Below are 22,338 nucleotides of genomic sequence, written 5' to 3'. Positions count from 1 at the left end.
GACACATTTATATTTATATTTATATTTTAATATAAGATCATTAAAAAATATAATAAACAAATAAAATAAAATTCATTATTCATTATTATATCATTACTAATAAAAAAATCTTTTAACATTCTAAATAAATTATATAATGATAATTTCATAACAATATATATATATTTTAATATTTTCAATTATGAATTCACTTCATTTATGAATCAAAATATATATTTTGTAAAATATTTAAAATAATTATAAGTTTTTGGATTCTAAATTAAAATTTAAACATTGTTTGATACCACTTTTTTACAGTTGATGTCACTAGTGTAGTATAAGTAACCATTAAGAGTAAACGTCACATGATAAAAGCGGGTGTGAGCGCTTTTCTCTTAATTTGTATATAAAGTGTTCTTATTCTTAATATTTATGAAACTATATCATCAAGTTATATTTTAAAATTAAAGTCAATTATTTATTAAAGTTTTTTCATTTTTCTTAAGAATTATATATAACAACGAAACAAAAATAGCATAATGAGATACATTTTGGGTACTACTTTTGCGGGTACTGCTTCAGCAACAATTGTAGTATTAGGTATTGACTTTTATTTTTAAATAAAATATTAAACAATTAATTTAACAATTAATTATTCAAAGAAAATAAAATTAACTGTAAATATTATTAATTAATTATGTAATTTTTTTATCTTTATAAAATTTATATTTTAAATAATATTTTCTTGTAGTATTGTATCATGTATTTACTGGAAAAGGTGAGCGTGTTAGTATTGCATGGTAAGTAAAGCACATTTAAATTTGGTATTTTTTTTATTTAAGGTTATATATATTATAAAATATTGTTAAGAGAATATTATTAGGTTTTTAGAAAATACCTCACCATATATGTGGGCAACTCTTGGTATTGGACTTGCAGTAGCTTTATCTGTTGTTGGTGCTGCATTGTAAGTTTAATTTTTTTATAAATAACTTATATTTAAAATGTAATATAAATTTATTATTTCAGGGGAATACATACAACAGGAGTTTCAATTATTGGAGGTGGTGTAAAAGCACCAAGAATTAAAACAAAAAATTTAATTTCAGTAATATTTTGTGAAGCTGTAGCTATTTATGGTTTGATTACTGCCATTGTATTATCTGGAATGTTAGAAAAATTTACTGCTGAAGCTATTCAAAAGGAAGAAGTTCGTGATCAAAATTGGTTTGCTGGTTATTTAATGTTTGGAGCAGGTTTAGCTGTTGGTCTTGTTAATTTATTTTGTGGTATAGCTGTTGGCATTGTTGGTTCTGGTGCAGCCCTTTCTGATGCAGCAAATTCTGCACTTTTTGTTAAAATTCTTATTGTAGAAATATTTGGTTCTGCCATTGGACTTTTTGGATTAATTGTTGGAATTTATATGGTAAGTTATTTAATGAAGATATTTTTGTTTTTTAAAATTCTAATTAATTCATATAAATTTGCAGACATCTAAAGTAAAGATGGGAAATAAAGTATAAATTATTAAAATAAATAGTAATATTATATAATATCCATAAAATATTTTTTAGATTCATTATCTTTCATCACTTAGTGATGATTGAAATGAAAATATAAAAATAAAAATTATTATGTTTAAATCAATTTAAAATTTTTGTTATATAAGATTAATATTTTGTTTTTATATTGAACAAATATATATATGTAGTTTTATTATGAATAGATTTTAATTTGTATAATTTTCACAATTTTTGATTATAAATTTTTGTGTATAAATAATTATTTTTAATATTGTAAAGTTCATTATTTCAACAGAATCTTTTATTTAAAATATTTTGAGTATGATCATAACACACTCTTTTTTGAATGCTTCTCTACTGTATATATATTTTTTAACTATAATATTATATGAAATAAATATGATATATGATATATGTTTCATGTATATATAAAATATACTATATATAATATTATTTATGAGTTGATTTTTTTTATTAGATAATATAAAAAAAAGTTCTTTAATAAAAATATAAAAATTCTTAACAAATATTATATATAAATTCAAGACTTATATATATATATCAATAGTATTACAAAAAAATTCTTGCTATCCTTGATATCTAATGATTGATTATATATAATACTATCATTTTCCATAAATCATTATAGAGTGAATATTTTTAAATGCCTTCTCTAAGCACTTCACATATTCACTAGCGTTGCTGTTATTTTTATAACTTGTCACGATAGTTCCCAATCTCTTATCTTGTATCATGTATCTAAATATTAAAGTGATTATATGTAAATAAAATATTCAAAACTATGTATGTTATCAAGTTGCAAATGATATATTTGTAAAGATAATAAAGAAAACTCACCCAATTCCATATCCATTTTTTATTGCTGGTCCAAAACCACCAGCATATATAATTGGATCTGAAAGAGTTGATGTAGATAAAATATTATTATTTATATTATCATATGCAGAATCTTCAAAAATAGCTGGTTTTGAAGAATTTGAATATTCCCAAATTTTTTTTAATGCAAATAAATGTCTATCGAATCCTTGTCCTATAAAAAAGGATATAATAAATATAAATATATTTTTAATTATTCATCATTTCTTCATTATTTTTCTATTAATGTTTATATTTTATAATATAAAATTTAATAATAATATATGTAACATTTTATAATTACCCATAGCAGCTTCTTTAGAAAGTTCACTGTGAACTTTACTACAATTAATTATTAAATTTTTTAATTCGGACATGGATAAATTATTATTTTTCTGAGCTATGGCTTCACATGCTCTTTTTGTTTCCATTGTGCATGATCTAAGAGTCTCAGTACGACCATGTTTAAATGCAGCTGTACTACAAGATTCATATGTTGGTACTACACAATTTTTTTGATAATATATAGCTAACTGAAAAGCTAATTGCATAATTGCATCAGAGCTTAAACCAAATCTTTTACATTCATTTTTACCAAAATCATTAAATATTATATGATCAACACTTAAATTTTCAATCCATTTTTCAAATTTTTTTTTTTGTGTATACACAATATTTTGTATTTTACTATCTATAATAAAATTGAGCTTTTCCACTTCTTCTTTTTGAAGATATTTGATATCATCAGCAGAAAATTTTGGCTGTTTTGTAATATCATATTTTACATTCTTAAAGCAGAAAAAAAAATTAAATACTAAAAATTTTTTAATTCATTTCTAGAAAAAGAAAAAAAAATTAATATTTACTTTAAGAAATCTTAATATAGCTACTCCATCTCCCCATGAATGTTCAAAATTTATTCCAGCATATCCATCTTGTGTAACAATTAAAGAAAATGATTTATCAAACCATCTGTTTGTTCCATCCGCATGGAGATATGTCCTAATTAACTCATTATAGTCAGTGCCAACATAAATATCATCTAATATTATTACAAATATAGCAGAATCTATTTTTTGTAAAATTTCTTGGTTACCAATTTGTGATAAATATGTTCTGATTTTGGCCCAAAAATCACGTTCTGATGTTGTAAGTATACCAATAGGAGTTTCATTACTTAATAAGGTATCTTCTAAAATAGATTTTAAGCAATTAGCTATTACATTTGGTTGATAAATATAACCATTTTTATCTATTACATCAAAAGAATAAAAATGTCCTTTTCTCATTACAATTATATGTCTTCCAATTGTATTTTCATAAATTTCATCTTTTATTGATTTTGGTAATCTTGTTGTATTAAATAAATTATGATATTGTGACATATCTAAAGGGAAGGCCTAAAATAATAAATTTTTATCAGAAATGTTATTTTAAAAAAAGTTATTTTATTTATTTATTTTTAATTGTGATAAAATTATTTTACCTTAAATAAATAAGCTCCATACCATCTAAATTCAGAAGGAAGAAATCTTGTAATAATATGAAATATATTATTATGAGCTGTTTCAGATTTTAAATAAAATATTTCTGGTTGTAAAATATTTTCTTTTAATGACTTCATAAATCGTAATGATGATATAATAAGATTTGTAGCTTTTACTAATTGTATATTTTGTTCTGGATTTGAATCTGGTTCAAGAACTAAGAAAGGATTATAGTTGATAGGTAAAGGTTTACGATCTCGTAGATACATATCAAACCATGGTTCACTAATATAACTAGTATTATAATTTTTAGCATCTTTTTCAATTAGTTTCTTATGTAATTTAATACCATCTTTGATCAGAAATTCATTAACATAAATTGCAGTTTTCTTTAATTGTTCTTTAGATAACAATGGCCTTTGTGCATTTAAATATCTTCTACATGTATCTTCTAATTTTGGAATAGGCAAACGTGGTAGAGATAATTGAAAATGCATTGTTGGAGTTTTACTTTTTTCAATATATTGATATTCTTCATTTTTTTTTGTAGATATTCTTCTAAAATAAGTATATATATATTTTTACATTATTTAAATATATTTCATTGTTAATAATAATATTATAATTAAATATTGAAATATTACCTTGATGTTTGTAATAATAATTGTACTTTATCTTGATCAATCTAAAATATAAATATTAATATGATTATGAAATTATTATATTAATTATATATTAAATATGTGTTAATATGTGAAATTTACGAATCTTACTAGTTTCTTTTCAAAGTAATTATATTTTAATATAAAAGATAGCATATTGTATTTATTTTATAATTTTTATTTACAATTACACACTATATACACAACTTTATAAAAAATATGTAATAATATAAAATATTTGTATAATATAAAAAGTAAAATATTAATAGATAAAATATATTTTCTTGTATATTTTTATAATATTATTAATTTAAATAGATAATAGCCTAAACTTTATTTTGGAGCACTAAAACTTATTAACTCTTTTTTGTGCTTTCTAATAGTAGTTAATCTGATGATTAAAATCCAAAAATATTAATTTTAAGTTTAGAAATTCATTAATTTAAAAATTATTTCTATATAAAATTAGTGCTTTTTAAGCACTTTTTGACAGGTTACAAGACACCATATTGGTTTATTTTCCAGTTCGTCCTATGAGCGGAGTCACTGTCTGCATGTGAATGATAGCCATTACAATCCATTAAATAACATCTTCAAAGTTACTGGTTAGGTCATATTCTTTTTCCGGCCGCCTACGGCGGCCGGTAATTTCAATAATTATTATTTTGGTAAGTTATTTTTGTTTCAATATCGAATCAACTTATATTGAATAAACAATGTTTGTAATTGTATTATTATATTTTGTGCAAACTAATCAGAGAAACAAAACTTGTATAATCTAACAGTCAAATTTGACTTATCGCGCCTAAATAGTCATTACTCAAATGCAATCTATAACTCCGTTCATTGGATGAATTGTGAATATAAATCAATAAATGATATTCTATTCATTGACTTTACTTACGAATAATTTTTGAATCAGTGAGTTCCTAAACTTAAAATTAACATTTTTGGATTCTATTCGTCAAAAATTATCAAAAGGCATAAAAACTAAATAATCACATGATATAAAATAATAAAATTGAAACAAAAATTTTGGTAAATAATTTTTGGAAAAAATTATTTGAAATCGCCTCAGAAATCATTGAAATTTTCATAATCGACATTTGGGACATACTATATAAAAATATTAGTCTCTATAGTTATATCATATATAGAATGTCAATATATTCATAATACATCTGCAAGATCGATTTTAAAAACCAAAACAAACAAAAATTAATATTTAAAAATATTTAAGGTTTATTTGTAAACAATTAAACAAAACAAAAAAAAAAGATTTTATTATTATATCACTGTTGCACTTTATTTTTATCATATTTTATTTAACACGAATTTAAATTACTTATAACTTAATAAATAAACCTCAAATATTTTTGTATTTATTTTTTGTACATTTGTATTTATTGGCTTTTAGAATTGATTTTCTAAAAATCATGAATATATTAAAACATATATACAAATATAAAGAAAGATGCAATCATTTGTTTTAGATATATCAATGTATAAAAATGTATAATAATTCCAAAATATATTTTATTCTAAATTTTTTTATTATCTTTTATAATATTTTTCTTTAATGATTTTCTCTATCTCTATTAATTTTGAAAGTATAATTTATATCAGTTATTAAGACATATATAAATCGTTTGTAATATTATATTATCTTTTTTTTTGTTTGATGATAATATAAATATATATATATATATATATATATATATATAATAAATTTTAATAACTTTTTAAATATAAAATTTTATTAAAAATTTAATGTACTATAAAATAATACTATAAATATATTCACAACTAGTATTGCAAAAAAATGTATTTAGGAAAATATGTTTTTCAACCAATAGCAAAATGTATGTCTGTATAATCTAAAATGTTCGTGATTGGTTGTTTTAATGAATTTCACGAATTTCCCGCTTTTTAGAATGCTATAGAAGCGTAATGGAACATTTAACGAATATAAATAATATATTGTGCATTTTTCAATTTTTTTTCTCAAGATTTATGAGAATCTTGTACGATTTCTCTTGATACAGTTAAAATAGTTTTGTCATCGATTAAAAATGTGCCTTAGAAAAATGTTAGATATATCATGAAACTTTTGTGCCGAAAAATTTACTATATTTGTGAATATATACATTATAATCAAAGATTTTTAGTGATGTGTAGTGAAATTCAATATAATACGGAGTGCCAAAAACAACAAAACTAAAATATAATTCATTGATATTATATTGTTTGATAAAAAATAAGTTGTTTTCATGAATGTAAAATCAGCATTAATATTATAAGAATGTAAGGTTAGATATACGTTATAATTTATATTCTGTGTGTTATTATTTCTTAATATATTATTTTGTTTATATGATAAAAGTGTTTAAATAAATCAATAGAACTAGAAAAAATCAACAATATAAATAGTTCAAGGACATTCTTCTTCATCATTTTCATAGTGTGCATTGTGCAGTGTATACAATAGATACAATCTCCAAATATCTACGTGATATGTTTTTACTTTGATTACTGCAAGAAACATAAACATGTTAGTAGAAATAAATTAGCGATCGAGTTTTGATATTTTCTATAATTCATAATTAATACAAAAATAAAACATAAATATAGTTTTATATATTTAATATTTTGTAGGGCAGATCGAGATTATGATATGGGTCCAGCTACAGAAATGATGATAAATGATTTTGATGATGAGCGGACTTTAGATGAAGAAGAAGCTTTAGAAGGTAGTGAAGATTCTCACAACGAGTTGTCCAACTTACAAAAGGTATAATTCTGAGGTGAATGAGTTAAATATTTAACATATGCAATGTTCATTTTGTAACAAGTTTCTGATCCCAACTATTCTAGGATCAAGCCTGTGAAATGAAAAAATCAAGCCCATAAATAATTACAATTATGATAAGTTTCTACAACACTTTGGACTCAAAGTGCGTTCTCGTAGTGAGATTCGTATGTTTAGTCTGTTTGTTATATGTGGCATGGTAATCATTTGTGTTTTTGTCTTCTTTCAGGAAGGTGATATGCCACTAAAAGACCTACTTGCGATGTATGGATACGGGGATCCATCAACGGAAAATTCAAACAGTTCAGACCGAATGTTAATTCCATCTGGAAGCGGTGATCCAGAAATTGAAGGACAATATTCAGATAAAGGAGATAATGACGCAGATGATGATGAAGATGATGATGAAGCGGATGCAACTAGTAATGAACCAGATCTCAAGCAATTTTATACAGAAATGTTGGTAAAAGGAAAAGATTCGTCGTCATTAGTATCAGGATCAACAATGAAAGGAAATAATACCAATAGTGTAGGTACCGGAGATAATAGTAGACGACATAGAATTCATGATGATGATGAAGATGATGAAGAAGGTGAAGTGGAAGAATGTTCTATGATGGATGGTTGTAGTAACAATGAAAGCACAAGAACAACTTCAACTATTGGTGGTAATACTACTAAATGTAGCAGTATAACCGCACTTGCTAGCTGTACAACAAATGATAATACTGGTGGTGGAGTGGAAATTAATGTTAGCAGTGGTATGGTAGATGGAGGAGAAGATGGAATAGTTAGTAGTGGTATAGGCACATCAAGATTACTAAGAAGCGTTTCACGACCACAAAGCGAAGAAGAAGAAGATGATTGTGATTATAGTCCAGATGAAGAAGAATGGAAGAAGACAATCATGGTTGGTATTAATTATCAAGCGGCTATACCAGAAGGTCTTTGCCATTATGATGATGCTTTACCTTATGAAAATGAGGATAAGATGTTGTGGGATCCTAGCCATATACCTGAAGAGGAAACTGAAGAGTTTTTAGAAAGAGCACAATTACCAGCTGTAAAAGGTGGTTCTCTTCCTACAGGATCTCATATCAGAGATGACGAACAAGCCTTATATTTATTGTTACAATGTGGCTATAATCTTGAAGAAGCATTAAGGAGACGAAGAATGAACGTCGTACCACCAACGGATGCAGTTAGTCTATGGTCGGAAGAAGAATGTCATAATTTTGAATCTGGATTACGAAGTTATGGAAAAGATTTTCATCTTATACAAAAAAATAAGGTATGCATCAAGTATAAACTTGAACTATTTTATGGTAAGAAATATATATATAACGTAAATTATTATAATAGGTTAGAACGCGATCTGTTGGAGAATTAGTGCAATTTTATTATCTTTGGAAGAAAACAGAAAGACATGATATATTTACATACAAAGCTCGTTTAGAAAAGAAAAAATATGCTTTGCATCCTGGTATCACGTGAGTATTTTCTCTGCTTTATAATATTAAAATATATATATACATAAAAAAAATATATATTTATACGTTTATAAATTTAAATTATTATAATAATTATATATTTTTTTTTTTATTTTTCTTTTCTATTAAATAAACTTGTAATCAATTAAATTTTGATCGAATTATATAGTTTCTATTGTTACATTTTTATGTTACGATTGAAAACTTGAAGTATGACAAGATCGTTGAATCGTAAGCAGGGACTATATGGACCGATTTCTGGAAGAACAAGAGGGTGTTCGCGATCGTAGCAGTTCACCAAACGTTCATTGTTTACTATACGGTGATGCGAAACGACAAAGGTCAACCGTTAGTGTTCCAAATAACGAGGAAGCAAAATCAGCGGAACCATGGGATGGTTCTGTAATTGACTCTTTAGCAGACTCGAATGGACCGACACCAGTACCACCGCCACCACCACCTCCACCACCACCACCACCAATATCAACTGCTGTAACTGTATCTTCAGGTTCTGTTTCAACTATATTGTCAACATCTATATATTGTACTGCGACAACTCGTCATTCCGATTGTTCACCGTCCGATTCTAGCTATACAAATCCACATATGTGGTCGAATTTGACATCTCGAAATCATTCTACCTCCTGTATCGTAACGACGATCTCAATAAATACAACAACAACAAGTACTGTTCCAATGGTTACGGCCATTGGAATCACAAGCACGGTTACAAGCAGTTCTACCATCACTTCTACTGCCTCTAATAATTTTTATCGCTCGCGAGTAACGTCGAGAAACAATGATGTGCATGATACACCATCACCGGAGAACATTTTACCTCATTTACCTCCTTAGCGTCGAACACAACTTTCAGGTTTTCAGCCTGGAAGGTGTCAAATATCTTGGTGCGAGATGATTTATTTAACACTCGCGTTATCATTATCGTCATAACATATAATATTCGTTAATACCACGAATTATATTTTTATACTATATCGTAATATGATTATTAATTTCTATAGCGAAAATAAAAAAAAAAGAAAAAAAAAGTTTTTCGCGAAATCGAAATAAATAATAGCAAATTAAGTAAAATTGGAAAGATAATTGATTAGATTAAGTGGTATATGAACATAAATTACTACAGCTTTTTCCATACTTTCTGCTTTCTACTTTCCTATAACCATTCCCGATGATCCTGTAGATTTACAAAAAGAATATAAGTTTAAAATGTGTCTAAATGATTCGCATTTTCAGATTTATAAATAATTAAATGTTATTAAAGCGAATGAACGATACAATTACAGAATTGTAGTAACAGACAAATTTATAAAAAATAATAATCGTTATTTAAAACACGTATCTAATTCTTGCTACTACTGATTGTACAAAAATTTATGATTTACAAATTTGAAAGAAATAGGATTTTGGTAATTTGAAATGGTTAAATTAAATGAAATTTGATGAATATATACTTCTTTTTTTTGTATTTTCATCAAGGATGCACAATATGTTAAATGTGACTTTTTGTTATCTCAATCATTATTTTATCCACACAAAAGAAATTTTAAGTACATTTGTGAATCCTTGCAATTAATTTTTTTATCCTTTACACATACTAAACACAAAATTATAATAAAAATTGTTATTTTATTGCGAATTCCAACATATATTATAAATCAGTTTTTTGTATAGTATTAAATAATTTCTTTTCGCTTTTTTCTTCTTTTGAATTTAAAGCACATATATTTATCGAAATTCCAGTTGTTATCGATATTGTGTTAAATCTAAAGATTCCACAACAGTCTTAAATAACTTTCCCATCAAAGATAAAAATTGTATATTATTAATATTGATTGCGTATTTTCCTGTAGTGTGCACATTCTCTTTGAATATAGTTCCTTGTATTTCTTTTAATCTAGCGGGTAAGATGGTTTGATTGAAGTCAACAGTTTGTTGAATAGTCCTTATGCTTTTAGCATCAGAATTGATTAGAGAACCCTTAACTTGCCAGTCATCAGGTGTACCCCGATGTTCAAGAAAATCAAAGAAAACTCCTAATTCAGTCACTGTTTCGCGCGCTATTAATTGTCGATCTCGAAGAGCGATTCTTGGACTTCTAACTCCTTCCAGAGCTTGATACAAGATCAATACGAGATTAATTTCAAGAGCAAATCTGGTATTATTTTCATCCATAGATTCAAACCAAGGATCGCTAAATTTTTGATACTTTGCTACAACAGGGCTATCACTGTTTGATATTCCTTTTGTTACATGTCTACCGCTTGTTAAGGCTGTTGCTCTTGAGAGAATAGTATTTTCGCAAATAAGAGGATCGTAAGGTCTGCGTACAAGTCTTGGACTGCTTAATAACGGCACAGTTACATCTAAGCCACTTACATATGCCAAAAATTCACTTCCTACATTAGAAGAGGATCTTGACGTGGAACCAGATGCCGCATGAATAATCCTTCTAAGATCTTTGCTCGAATGCATTCGCCGATCTTCTGGTGCAGCATGCTCCCATTCTTTTTTAGCAGAGTCTGTTTTATCTGTTTGCTTACTAAGTGAAACGGACGAAGAACTGATGGGCTGAGATCGATAATGTAGAGCCTGTGTAAATAATTGCGTCGAACTAATGATCGTGCCATAAGTTAATCGTGGTCCGGAACTCATGCTCATATGAGGTGGTCCAAAATTCATTTCAGCCATTGGAGTATAGCAAAAATCTTGCGTATATATAGTATCTACAAGAGTATTTAGTCTCGGTGAAAAATGAACGAAACTTAACGCACAGGTTGTATTTATAATGATCAACTTGTTAACTAACAATTTTAATTCACCACTTGGCAATCTTTTATCACAAGATTCTAATTCTTCAGCACTTTCCACACTGATACCATCAATAATGAATTTAAGAATTCGTGGTCTTAGTAATAGATTTACGGTGTTATCATATGCCAAATACATACATTTAATTAGAGTTTCACAAACATTTGGTTGTATCGAATTCCAAACATATGGTTGCGTTGCAATAATATGAATAAGAGCAACGAGAGATTGCACCAAATCGGCAGCAAGAAGATCTGCTGTATGTCTTAATAAAGTTGACGCAACCATTAATTGATATTCATGAGAATGTAGAAACATTGTGATAGATTTGATATAAACATTAGGCATTTCTCTAGTGACAAGTCCTATTAAAAATTCAAGGCCAAGTGTATAAAGCGGCCACCAATCCTGACATCGCCATTGTCCATTTGGACAATCATCGTATAATGAATCTAACATACTATTTCCAATGTCAATGGGTGGAATTAAACTTAACCATAATTTCGCGATATCATTTTCATTAATTGGATGTAAAGCGTAAGGAGATCGAATGATTAAATTAAGCAAATTAAGAGCAGCAGTGCTAAATCTTAAATATGAATATTTTTGTAAAGTAACACCGATGCACGTCATCAATTCCGGTATCATTTGTCGAAATTGTACACAGCTAGATTTTCGTTGACACTTTGTAGTATTTCGTTCTATATAGGAACGTAATACTTGGGTAACCATACAAACAGCTAAAGTTGCTGGTAAACTTTCCCGAATCCCGCGAACAGTTTCTGCATTTCTTTCTTCGGCATTCTTTTGTGTAGTTACACTATCAATCGTATCTATTTTACAATCGATCTCTTTTCGTTTAACCAAATGCTGTTCTTGTTTTCTTCTTTCTAATTGAATAGCAGCTTCTTTTAACTCCTCTAATTCACAGGCAGCAATTGTACAGGAATGTGATAGAAGATATTCGAGACTTGATACATCCTCGCGTAAAGTACTTTTCACGCATTGTACGCATCCGAGAAGCAAAGAAATTAATGTTTGACGTAAAGATTTTCCAAAAGTGCAATAAGCTTGACTAATTTCTTGCATTAACTGTGTCAATCCAGATTTAAAAATTCTGGAATCATCAACACACATTTGTTTCCAAGAAGTAATACATCGAAGCGATAAAGAAGCTAGCAACATAGTAATTTTTCGGCTAGAAACATCATAAGATTGCTTGATCCGTTCAAGTAGCGATTCTAAGGAACGTTGCGTTATTAATTGTGCTTGCGATACATTAATAGGATAATTCATAGCTATTCTTTCATCAGTTAATGTGACAATAAAATTGTACCAAGATTCCAAATTAGTTTCATATAACGAATCTGTAATATTAATATCTCGCTTCTCACAACTGTTTAATGATTCTTGTTTAACAGTATGTACATCATCAAGTATGTATATTGCCAATTTTTTCCAATAATCTTTCGATTTGTCCAATAATTTTTTCAGATTCATAGTAAAATCATCTTCCAATGTAGTACTTTTGAACAATTCTAAAGTAATTATATCTAGCAAATGAGAATAACCTTTTGCACCTGGTAATATTTCTCTGAAAAGCGGAGCAAAAAGGTGAGTCCAAAAATTTTCGCGTTTTCGAAAAAAATTTACAAGAATTTCATTTCTATGATACCACATTGCTCGTAATAACGCCATTGTGCTATTATACAACTTGTCGCTAACAATATCGTCTCTTTCATAGATTCGATTTAAATATTTAACTAAAAATTGTCTACATCCTTCAGTAAAAAATTCTTCTACCGATCGAGGAAAGATTCGTTTGCATTCTGCTGGATGTACGATATTAAAGAGAGCTTCTGTAAGACCAGGTTGTTTTTCTAAGCATACAGCAACTAGTTCAAGAATAGCAACTTTGACATCTGCGACACAAGTTGGTGACATAAGACCTCTACGAGAAGCGAAAGTCTCTCGTATAGCTGTACCGTCCATACCCATACAAACTAAAAGTGACATAGATGATCCTTCAGCAAATTTTTTTAATAATCTAACAGCCATTGCTTGTAAAGGTGGACTGAACCAAACATACAAATAATTTACAATTGTAGGTACTATTAAAAGTCCATTTGGTACACGAGGTGAAGAATATAATGCAGCTTCTAATGGTGATCTCTCTCCTATTTCTAAACCCAGGGATTTTCGGAATATAAGTAATCTATTTACTACAGATAAAGCTAATTGTACACTTTTGATTGCTTTGAAACCTTTTCCGCGAATCCAATCTGTTTCTGCCATCATTTTATTATGTAAAGTACGTTCGCCAGTACGAATTAATTTAAGTAAAGCATGTCGTGGTTCTAAATACAATAAACTATATGCAACAACAAGTTGTAATTCATTACGTATATCTTCTTTTGGTAGACTAGATTCGAGCGCTCTATGAAGACAAAACATGCTTTTTAACCACAAGTCAGTTCTTTCTGCATCCGAATCGAAATACCAGAAATCTAATTTTGGTAAAACACCTTGCAATAAAAACACCATGCCAGGTATTTCTATTGTATATAGAGCTTCCTCGTTGTATTTTCTGATTAAATATTTTGATAAAATATCTAAATATGCATTCAAAATTGGATAAGAATGAGCGATCGTTTCTATTGCAGATAACCATGACGCAATTATACCACCATCGAAGGAAACTGCTTCAGCAAAATCTAATGTTTTTTGATACCGATTATTAAATCTTGGATAGACACCTGCTCGCATTCGAGACAAAATTTCTTCTGGATATTCTAATACAAGTTCGGATGAAATACTGATGCAAGCTGCAACTATTTTGTATATATACATTTTTTCTTCAGGTAATACAGGATAAGAAAATCTGTTTATGATTTCAAAACTTAATTCTGTTGGAATAACCATATTTTCTCTATTCCATATTTCTATGTGTTTAGCTAATGTTTTTAACAATTTTAAACCTTGTGAAACATACTCTGGCAAATTTTTATTCATTTTATTACAGCCTGTAATTCCACCACCTGCTTGGGAAAACAGCTGTTCTATTTTGTGATGTAAAGCATGCCAATAACTTGCTCTTTGTCGGAATATCACTACTTCGGATCCACTTGACAATATACGTATATTTTCACATGGGCAATCTTCTGATATAGCATATGAATTTCTGTGAATTACACATTCTTGTTCATATGGTTTGAATGGTTTGCTATAGTCTCGTTGTCTCGGTACTTCTAATGTTAATGATGGAAGATTATCCAATTCTATTGCGATTTTTTCGGCACTCAATTCTGATGCAGATGCTAATCCAATTGCAATATTTGTTAATGGTTCAAATTCGTATGGAAATTGTTCAACTGCAAATTTATAAATCAACCATAAACCATCATCATGTTCTTTCCAAAATCGCATTGCAGTTTCAGGAAATTGAATTGTAGCAGCAACAGCATTGAAGATATAATTTAACTCATTTTCATTTTCGTCATTTAATTTATCTTCATTGATAAAAGCACATGCTAAAGTAAGAAGGTTGTATACACTACTTCGTACAACTTCAGCATAATGAGTTTTTTCACAAATCATTTCGCTATTCATCAAGTCTTGCAAGTAATGAAAAACATTTAATTTTATGGCTTTGATACCAAAATGTTTAAATCGATTCAAAGTATCAATATTTTCAGGATCGATGGCATAATTTGCTAACATCCAGGATAAAAAGAGTGGACTATCTTGAGGAAAATTATCACGAATACATTTTTGTTCAAAGGTTTCTTGCATACTATTTCTCACACTATGTATCCAATCTTCCATATTAAAGCTACAAAGAAAATATATTTTTATTAACATTATAATATTTAAAATTTTAAATAAAAAAATAGAAAGTATAAAAAACATACTGTTTTCTAATATCTAATGCAACTATTAACAATGCTACTTGACTGTATTGTATTTCTTGAATTTTCCTGGCAATTGCTTTTTTATCTTCATGACTTTTTGTACTTGCTAATCGTCTTGGTTCTCCCTGTAAATATTAAATTATCATTGTATAGTAATTTAATAATATTTAATAATATTTAATTATTAGTTATACAATACTTACTCCAATACTTTCATAAAACTTCATAAATTCAGTATCTGCGATATGTATGTCATGAATAATGACTGTTAATATATGAAGTAATTCTCGCATTTCAATAAGACTACTATTGTATAATCTGTATAAATACTCTTCTGTACATAGCTGTGATCGTAAAGGTGGATTTATTGTTTTTAGCATTTCTATTTGTTTTCGAATGGAATCTAATAGAGTTCCAAATAGCACATCATCAAAGAACTTTGCAAATTCTTTTTGATAACGATGTCCTTTATCTTCATCTTTATATTCAACCATTAATTTAAGGCACTTTATCAAGGTCATTCTTTCAGAGTAATAAAATTCCCAAATATCATCAATCAATGCTTTCATTGATGTAAAATCTATTAATTGTGATGCAAAAGTTTCTGCACAATTTCTATATTCATATTTTATAAAATTACATACTAAATCCCATGTAATCATAGCATCTAAGTTCTAAAATAAATAATAAATTATTTTTTACCAGATAATTATAGAAAAATTAATAAAATTTATTTGTAATACATACAAGAAGTGGAGCAAGTTTACTGATTAATTCATACATTCTAGGGGATGGATCATTTTTAGGTATGTTTTGAAGTGACGCTTCTGTATATGGTTTAAAAAATAATAATCCTTCTTTAAGAAGTTTAGTCTCTTTTTTAATTTCATCTTCTACTAGTTGTTTTTCACACCGACATACTGTATCCGATATTAAAAACCATAATTCCTTGCAATAACTTAATTTGTAAGATTTATATATATATATATTTTTTTAATTATAGAGGTAATCCATAACATGAAAAATAAATTTATTTTTAAAATTTAAAATAATCTAAAGATTAAACATTTCTTTAATCGAATAATTAAATATTATTTACTTACGGTAAACTTTCTACAATAGGTACTTCCATCTCCAATATATAGATTTATATTAATTTATATAAAGCATATAAAATATCTTGTCAATATCTTATATGAAATTCAATTAAATATATAATATTATATTATTTAATATTACTTTCTATTTGATAATAATAATAATTCAAGATTAATATGTACTATAAACAATAATCGAGACATAACCTCGATCAATGTACAAAATTTAACGACTGATATAAACATTCGAACAGCTTTCAGTTAATTGGATTATTGATTTATATATGTTAAAATAGAAATGATTAGGGACCCTAGGGTTCATGTTGGTTATACTGCTGTAGATTTCCCGCCAAGAATTGGCGCGCAGTTCATGGATTAAGAAAAATAATTTTTACAAAACATAATTTTCATAAAAAATAAATACTATTTTCATTATTTAGATGCTTTTTTATTAATTTTAATACAACTAAGAATATATATTTTAAATAATATTCAAAATTACTAAGTAATAGATTGTTTAATTAAATGAACGAATAAATAGCAAACAATAACATATTTGCATCATACAATACAATTTTATTGACAAATAAAGTAATGAATTGGCGAATATTTATTTACGCTATATTATCTAAGTTAACTTTTATAATTATATGTAGATCAAATGTGAATTTTTTAAGTATAATAGATAATTATATTTAACACAATGAAAATAATTTACAAAAATGCGAAATCAAAAATAAATAAATCAAAAAAATAAATTTTTTTTGTATGGATAGTAAATGTCGATGTCAGATAGATATTGAAAATAAAAATTTATGATTATGCAAAAGAAAAATCATTTTCAAAAAAAATAAAATGAAAGGAAAAGAGCAGTTAGCAAAACATTGATTTGTTTATCAAATATATTATTGTAATCTGTGATTAAATATAATCATATAAGAACGTTAATTGATTAATCTATTTGATATACTAGATATAGTAAACTATATTTTTTTACAGAATTTTATTATTCATTAAATGTAGTTAATAATTATTCATTAAATGTAGTTAATAAAATTTTATCAACATATTTTACGATTATGAAAAATAATTTTGAATCGGTTATTGTTAATGTAAAAACATTAATTTATAAAAATTAATATAAACGTTTGTATGTTCAGACACAATGAAAGAAACAAGATTGTTCAGTAGAAAAATATTAGGTAAAGGAATGGTTTATAAGAGAAGAAACGATAGCGACATCAGGGCGCCGACGCAAGGCGTCGAAACGGTCGACGCCGCGTAGACGCCGATTGTTCGCCAGTACACGTTCGTCTTGAACACAGAGCGTGTCGGTTATATTTATTGCGAAGAAACATTTTTTCGGTTGTGCACGATGTTACTGTTAGCGTGAGTGTATCAATGAAAGAAAGTCAGGATTATTATGCGACCTATTACGCATCTTTCTCGTAAATAATTTTTTTTATCATAAAATCAATTTCTCTTTTCGTTAAAGACACACGTTTTCGCAATTTGTTTTTTTGACATTCGATTTATCCTATTTTGTGGATTTTGTTCGACAAACGAATTAGAATACAATAAATATTTCGTGGATTTTATTTAGCCTCTACATGTTTCATATTTTCTTTTTACAAAATTTTCTTTGATGAAAGAGAAAATTTGATAGGACATTAATGGAAAGTTTAAGAAAAGATCATTGTCAATCAACGATTTAAGTTTAATGTTTACTATAGTTCCAACGTTCTTAGTGTTCGCAATATTCACAATGTTTGGGAGAATCTCGTGAACGTAAAGCGTTAAATCATCGGGGAGCGCAACAAGAGCGCACAGGTTCGGACGGCAACGAACAACTCGACGAATATTTCATCTTGAGTTGTTTCCGTGTGTGTTTTCATAATGTATGTACGTCGCGATTCTTGTTATCATGGATGCATCCGTCGGGAAATATAGTTTTGAGAACGCATAGAATTTTCTGACGCGTTTACTTACATAGTGCACGTTAAAAGTATTTTTACGTTTAATACAATTTGAAATTTGAACGTGTAGTATCATGTATGCGGCATTGCGGTTTTTTCTACGTTCATCTATCCTTTTATATCAATAATTAATACGATCACAACTGAGATGAGATTTTAAAAATGTTTAATCACAAATTATGATCCATCGATTTATCGAAATGCTTCATCGATTGCTATTCTTCTTTCGGTTATGAAATCGAATATGACAACTATCTGGTGAATAAACGATTATATATATGAATATGTTTCATTAAATATTACCGAAATTAGAAGAATTTCTTCTACTTTTCATGTTTTTTAATCTTTTTTAGCATTGTAAAATTGCTTAAATGAAAATGATTTATAACAATCTAGAAAAACAATTGTTGAACACAAATATTTTTAAAGTTTGTAATTGCACGCAAAATTTGTCAATATCATGAAATATTATTAGTATAATTATTGAAAGCTTTCTTATTCTTTGATTTGTGTTTCAATCGTAACACCTAGAACGTGTGTTTATCATTATATCATATATCAGGAGGTTAGTTCGCAGTGTTTATATACATATATTTTAAAAAAATTCGTAGTGATAAAGTCGATGATTGTATCTTACTTTATAAAAAGAAACTTGGTCTTCTCTTAGCGTGAAAAAAAAATTGATCGTTGTCTGGCTACGATAGAAGAATGTGCTTAGGTGTGCGATTGACATACCGGAGCTGAGATGTACGTCGTGGCGAATTGTTTCGCGATGAACTAAGTTCGCGATTCAAGAGGCGACATTTTTGAATTGAGTCCACGATCGTGCGCGACCAAGCAGACAAACGAGATAAAAAATAGAGAAGAAACCGACGGCGGAGAAGTGAAAAATGAGGGCCTCGTTGCTGTTGCTGGGGGGCATCGTGGTATTCTCGGTCGCAGTTGCGAGAGCTCTCTCCTGTGTCTGTTCACCCTTCGAGTGTGACATTCTCACCGATGAAGATTGTCCCGGAGGCCTCACCTGGGATCCCTGTAGGTAAGTCAAAAATCAATCTTTCTTTTTTTTAGTATCTAATTATTAACGATTCATTCAATGTTTTTTTAATAAAAATATATAAAACACATTAGAAAAATATGATTCAAAATTTGCACTTATTGAATTATTGTTAATAATTAGGTTAATAATTAAAATAATTTGAAAAAAAATTGTGAATTTTTAATTTGACATTTTAATATGATATTTTTAAATTATGTGTTCTTATATCGATTTGATCTATTTAAAGTCTCTATCTAAAATCTTAATTTTTAAAATTACGTCATTTTTCTTCAGCAAGTATGTGATATTTATATATTTCATATAATAACGAAATGTAATAATAAATTATAAAAAGTATCGGAAACATCTTAATTGCTCTAATATCACTGAAAGTTACTATATATCATTCTATTTACTTATTCTTATCAACAAAAATATCGAACTATAGCTAAAATATACAAAATATTTTTAATAACATCATGATTGATATTTAAAATATTATCTCAAGTTGATTTTTTAACTTATCTTTCTGTCTAATGTCCAATTTATTTTACGATCTCATTACTTTTTTAGAATCGTAAATTTTTGAGATTTGATTATTCTTCAAATTAATTTTTTTTACGAGAATTACACACTGTTTCGTTTTTGAGGTTATCAAATATATGGTATATATTAGTAAACTATATTAGTAAATTATCATTCGCGTGATCTTTTATGTATATTTTATGTATAATCTTTTGCATCTTTGCATTCATATTTCTAAATATATATATATATATATATATACATAGAACATCATTAATTACTTCTTCTAATCAAAATCGACCGATAATTGATTTTTTCTTTTTTTTCTTTCTTTCTTTTGCTTTTCCTATAAATAATATTTCTATAAATAATTTTCTCATCGTGTCTGTCATATGTTCATTGAAAGATCTTCTATTATTAAAGTTTTCATTGAAAAAAAGATTTCTTTTTTAACGAAAAAGGAAAAAAAATCTGTTTTTTGTGTAATGTTCTTTGTCTGATGAATTTTGTTGCGTTATTAGTGATATGCACTGATAAAAAATAGCGTTTGATAAAAGGAAACTTGAATATTCAAACTAGTAGTGAACAAAAGCGTCAGTCTTTGAAATTTTATGCTGTTTTTCGTTCGCATGTTCGAACGACTATTGCATATCGATCGTTTTTTACAATATCAGATAATTTTTTTTCGACATAACTATAAACAATAAAGTAATAAATTAAAATACGGATTAAACATTATCTCACAATCCTTTAAGGCAGGAAATTGCAACATTTGAAATTCTGATGCAATCAAAAATAAGAGTCTGTATTTTATAAATTTTTATATATGGTAATATATACTACAATATTGAAATATTTACTTTTTCTCAGTTAGACGAACTGTAAATTAATGACGCACTTTTCGTGAGTAATTGAATTGTAAATAATCAAGGTTGAATTTATATAAGAGATCTTTCTTATTTGTACGATTATTTTGAATTTGATCGAGTTCTTTAACTCGATTCAAGTTACAATTTCAAGGAAACGAATTATATTTTTCTTTCCAAAGAGGAAGTAGGCGATTTGTTTAATCAATAACAATTTTAATATTTAACGATGTATTATTCATGCCGTTAAATGGAGATTGTTTTCATCTTATCATTTTGATGACGAATTATATGATTTTTTTTTTGCGTGCCTTAAACAATTTAAATATTTATTTTCGTGCGATGAAACGAACATTTTAATCATAGCTTGTCTAATGACTTTCATAATTATGGAAACGCTTTGAATATTATTATATTGATATGCATCTTTTTAGATTATTATTCATGAATTCTTATTTGAATATATGTCTTTTATTACAATCTTTATGTTCTTTAATGCAATTTATTATATAATAATTTTTATAATATTACTATAATATCACTAATTATAATATAATATTATAATTAATATATATATAATATTAATAGTGAGATATTGTTCTGATATCGATTTATTAAACGTTACTTATTAAAATTAGTTACTTATTATTAGTTAAATTTATAAGTAAAATTTTATATTAATGTTTTTATTCAAAAATATTTAGTATAATATATTATTGTTAGATCTGCTATTTCATGATATTTGATTTTGATATAGCAAAATTAAATTTTTCTGAACATATTAATCAGCATAGGTAATTAAATAATTGACAATATGGATAATTGAATAATTAAATAATAATTTATCAAGTTAATAATTAAATATAGATAATAAATAATTAATAAATTATATTTAGTATAAATTAATATTTAGATAAAAGAATATATATTTAATTAATTATAAATTGAATGTAATAGATGAGTATCTTAGATCAAGACTGTTATAAAATGAATGATGGTAGAGAAAATTATTTCATAAAAACGTAATATAAAAAAATTGATTACTCTCGATTCAACGATAAGACAACGTAATAAAATTGCTCCTCGTAATCAGAAATATATTCTGTACAAAGCATAACGGGTTCTTTACTATTACTTATTTTTTTCTTTTTTTTTCTCTTCCTCTTTATTTTATATTTTTTTGCTTCTTTAACTTGATTTCTTAATTTTCATAATGTGAATATCGTACCAAAGTAGGTGAATTTCGTTTATAATGATTATATTCCTAACTAA

General features: G+C 26.9%; 5 protein-coding genes across 15 annotated transcripts in view; 3 read left to right on the top strand and 2 right to left on the bottom strand.

The window, feature by feature from the left end:
* The first annotated feature begins 12 nt into the window (after window positions 1-12).
* LOC100871003 (V-type proton ATPase 21 kDa proteolipid subunit c'') lies at window positions 13-1,955 on the top strand. Of its 2 annotated transcripts, XM_003697868.3 has the most exons (5): window positions 13-579; window positions 731-779; window positions 863-946; window positions 1,009-1,405; window positions 1,470-1,955. In XM_003697868.3, exons 1-5 carry the CDS (start codon window positions 519-521, stop codon window positions 1,500-1,502), a joined length of 624 nt encoding a protein of 207 aa, XP_003697916.1. In that variant the 5' UTR covers window positions 13-518; the 3' UTR covers window positions 1,503-1,955. The 2 variants fall into 2 exon arrangements, with proteins under 2 accessions (XP_003697916.1, XP_086772968.1); XM_086916842.1 differs by having other exon boundaries at window positions 1,009-1,516.
* Window positions 1,953-5,349, bottom strand: CPT2 (Carnitine palmitoyltransferase 2). Its single transcript, XM_086916831.1, has 7 exons — window positions 4,639-5,349; window positions 4,510-4,550; window positions 3,865-4,423; window positions 3,245-3,778; window positions 2,683-3,166; window positions 2,361-2,553; window positions 1,953-2,261 (listed from the first exon to the last, which is right to left on the bottom strand). The coding sequence occupies exons 1-7, from the start codon at window positions 4,681-4,683 to the stop codon at window positions 2,129-2,131; spliced, it is 1,989 nt and encodes a 662-aa protein (XP_086772957.1). The 5' UTR covers window positions 4,684-5,349; the 3' UTR covers window positions 1,953-2,128.
* On the top strand, window positions 5,061-10,293 carry LOC100870759 (mesoderm induction early response protein 1). The gene is made up of 6 exons (XM_086916950.1): window positions 5,061-5,075; window positions 5,138-5,195; window positions 7,188-7,318; window positions 7,566-8,627; window positions 8,699-8,826; window positions 9,063-10,293. The coding sequence occupies exons 1-6, from the start codon at window positions 5,061-5,063 to the stop codon at window positions 9,679-9,681; spliced, it is 2,013 nt and encodes a 670-aa protein (XP_086773076.1). The 3' UTR covers window positions 9,682-10,293.
* Nup188 (nuclear pore complex protein Nup188) lies at window positions 10,288-16,922 on the bottom strand. The gene is made up of 5 exons (XM_003697865.4): window positions 16,670-16,922; window positions 16,314-16,524; window positions 15,770-16,240; window positions 15,567-15,691; window positions 10,288-15,487 (listed from the first exon to the last, which is right to left on the bottom strand). Exons 1-5 carry the CDS (start codon window positions 16,696-16,698, stop codon window positions 10,591-10,593), a joined length of 5,733 nt encoding a protein of 1,910 aa, XP_003697913.1. The 5' UTR covers window positions 16,699-16,922; the 3' UTR covers window positions 10,288-10,590.
* Window positions 16,923-17,964: 1,042 nt separating this feature from the next.
* cmpy (crimpy) overlaps window positions 17,965-22,338 on the top strand; it is a 260,138-nt gene continuing 255,764 nt past the window's right edge. The window contains exons 1-3 of one of the 10 annotated variants that reach the window (XM_086916814.1): window positions 17,965-18,111; window positions 18,412-18,897; window positions 18,993-19,675. In XM_086916814.1, coding sequence (XP_086772940.1) covers window positions 19,530-19,675 — 146 coding nt within the window. In that variant the 5' untranslated portion in view covers window positions 17,965-18,111; window positions 18,412-18,897; window positions 18,993-19,529. Of the gene's footprint in view, window positions 18,898-18,992; window positions 19,676-22,338 lie in introns of all 10 variants that reach the window. The other 9 variants (XM_086916813.1, XM_086916812.1, XM_086916817.1 and 6 more) reach the window with 9 other exon arrangements.

This window comes from Apis florea, unplaced genomic scaffold (assembly GCF_048593485.1).
Source record: "Apis florea isolate Af1SG1 unplaced genomic scaffold, ASM4859348v1 contig_3803_pilon, whole genome shotgun sequence".
Taxonomy (NCBI): Eukaryota; Metazoa; Arthropoda; class Insecta; order Hymenoptera; family Apidae; genus Apis; species Apis florea.
Note: the sequence above shows the minus strand (reverse complement) of the source record. Positions and strands in the feature narration are given on the sequence as shown.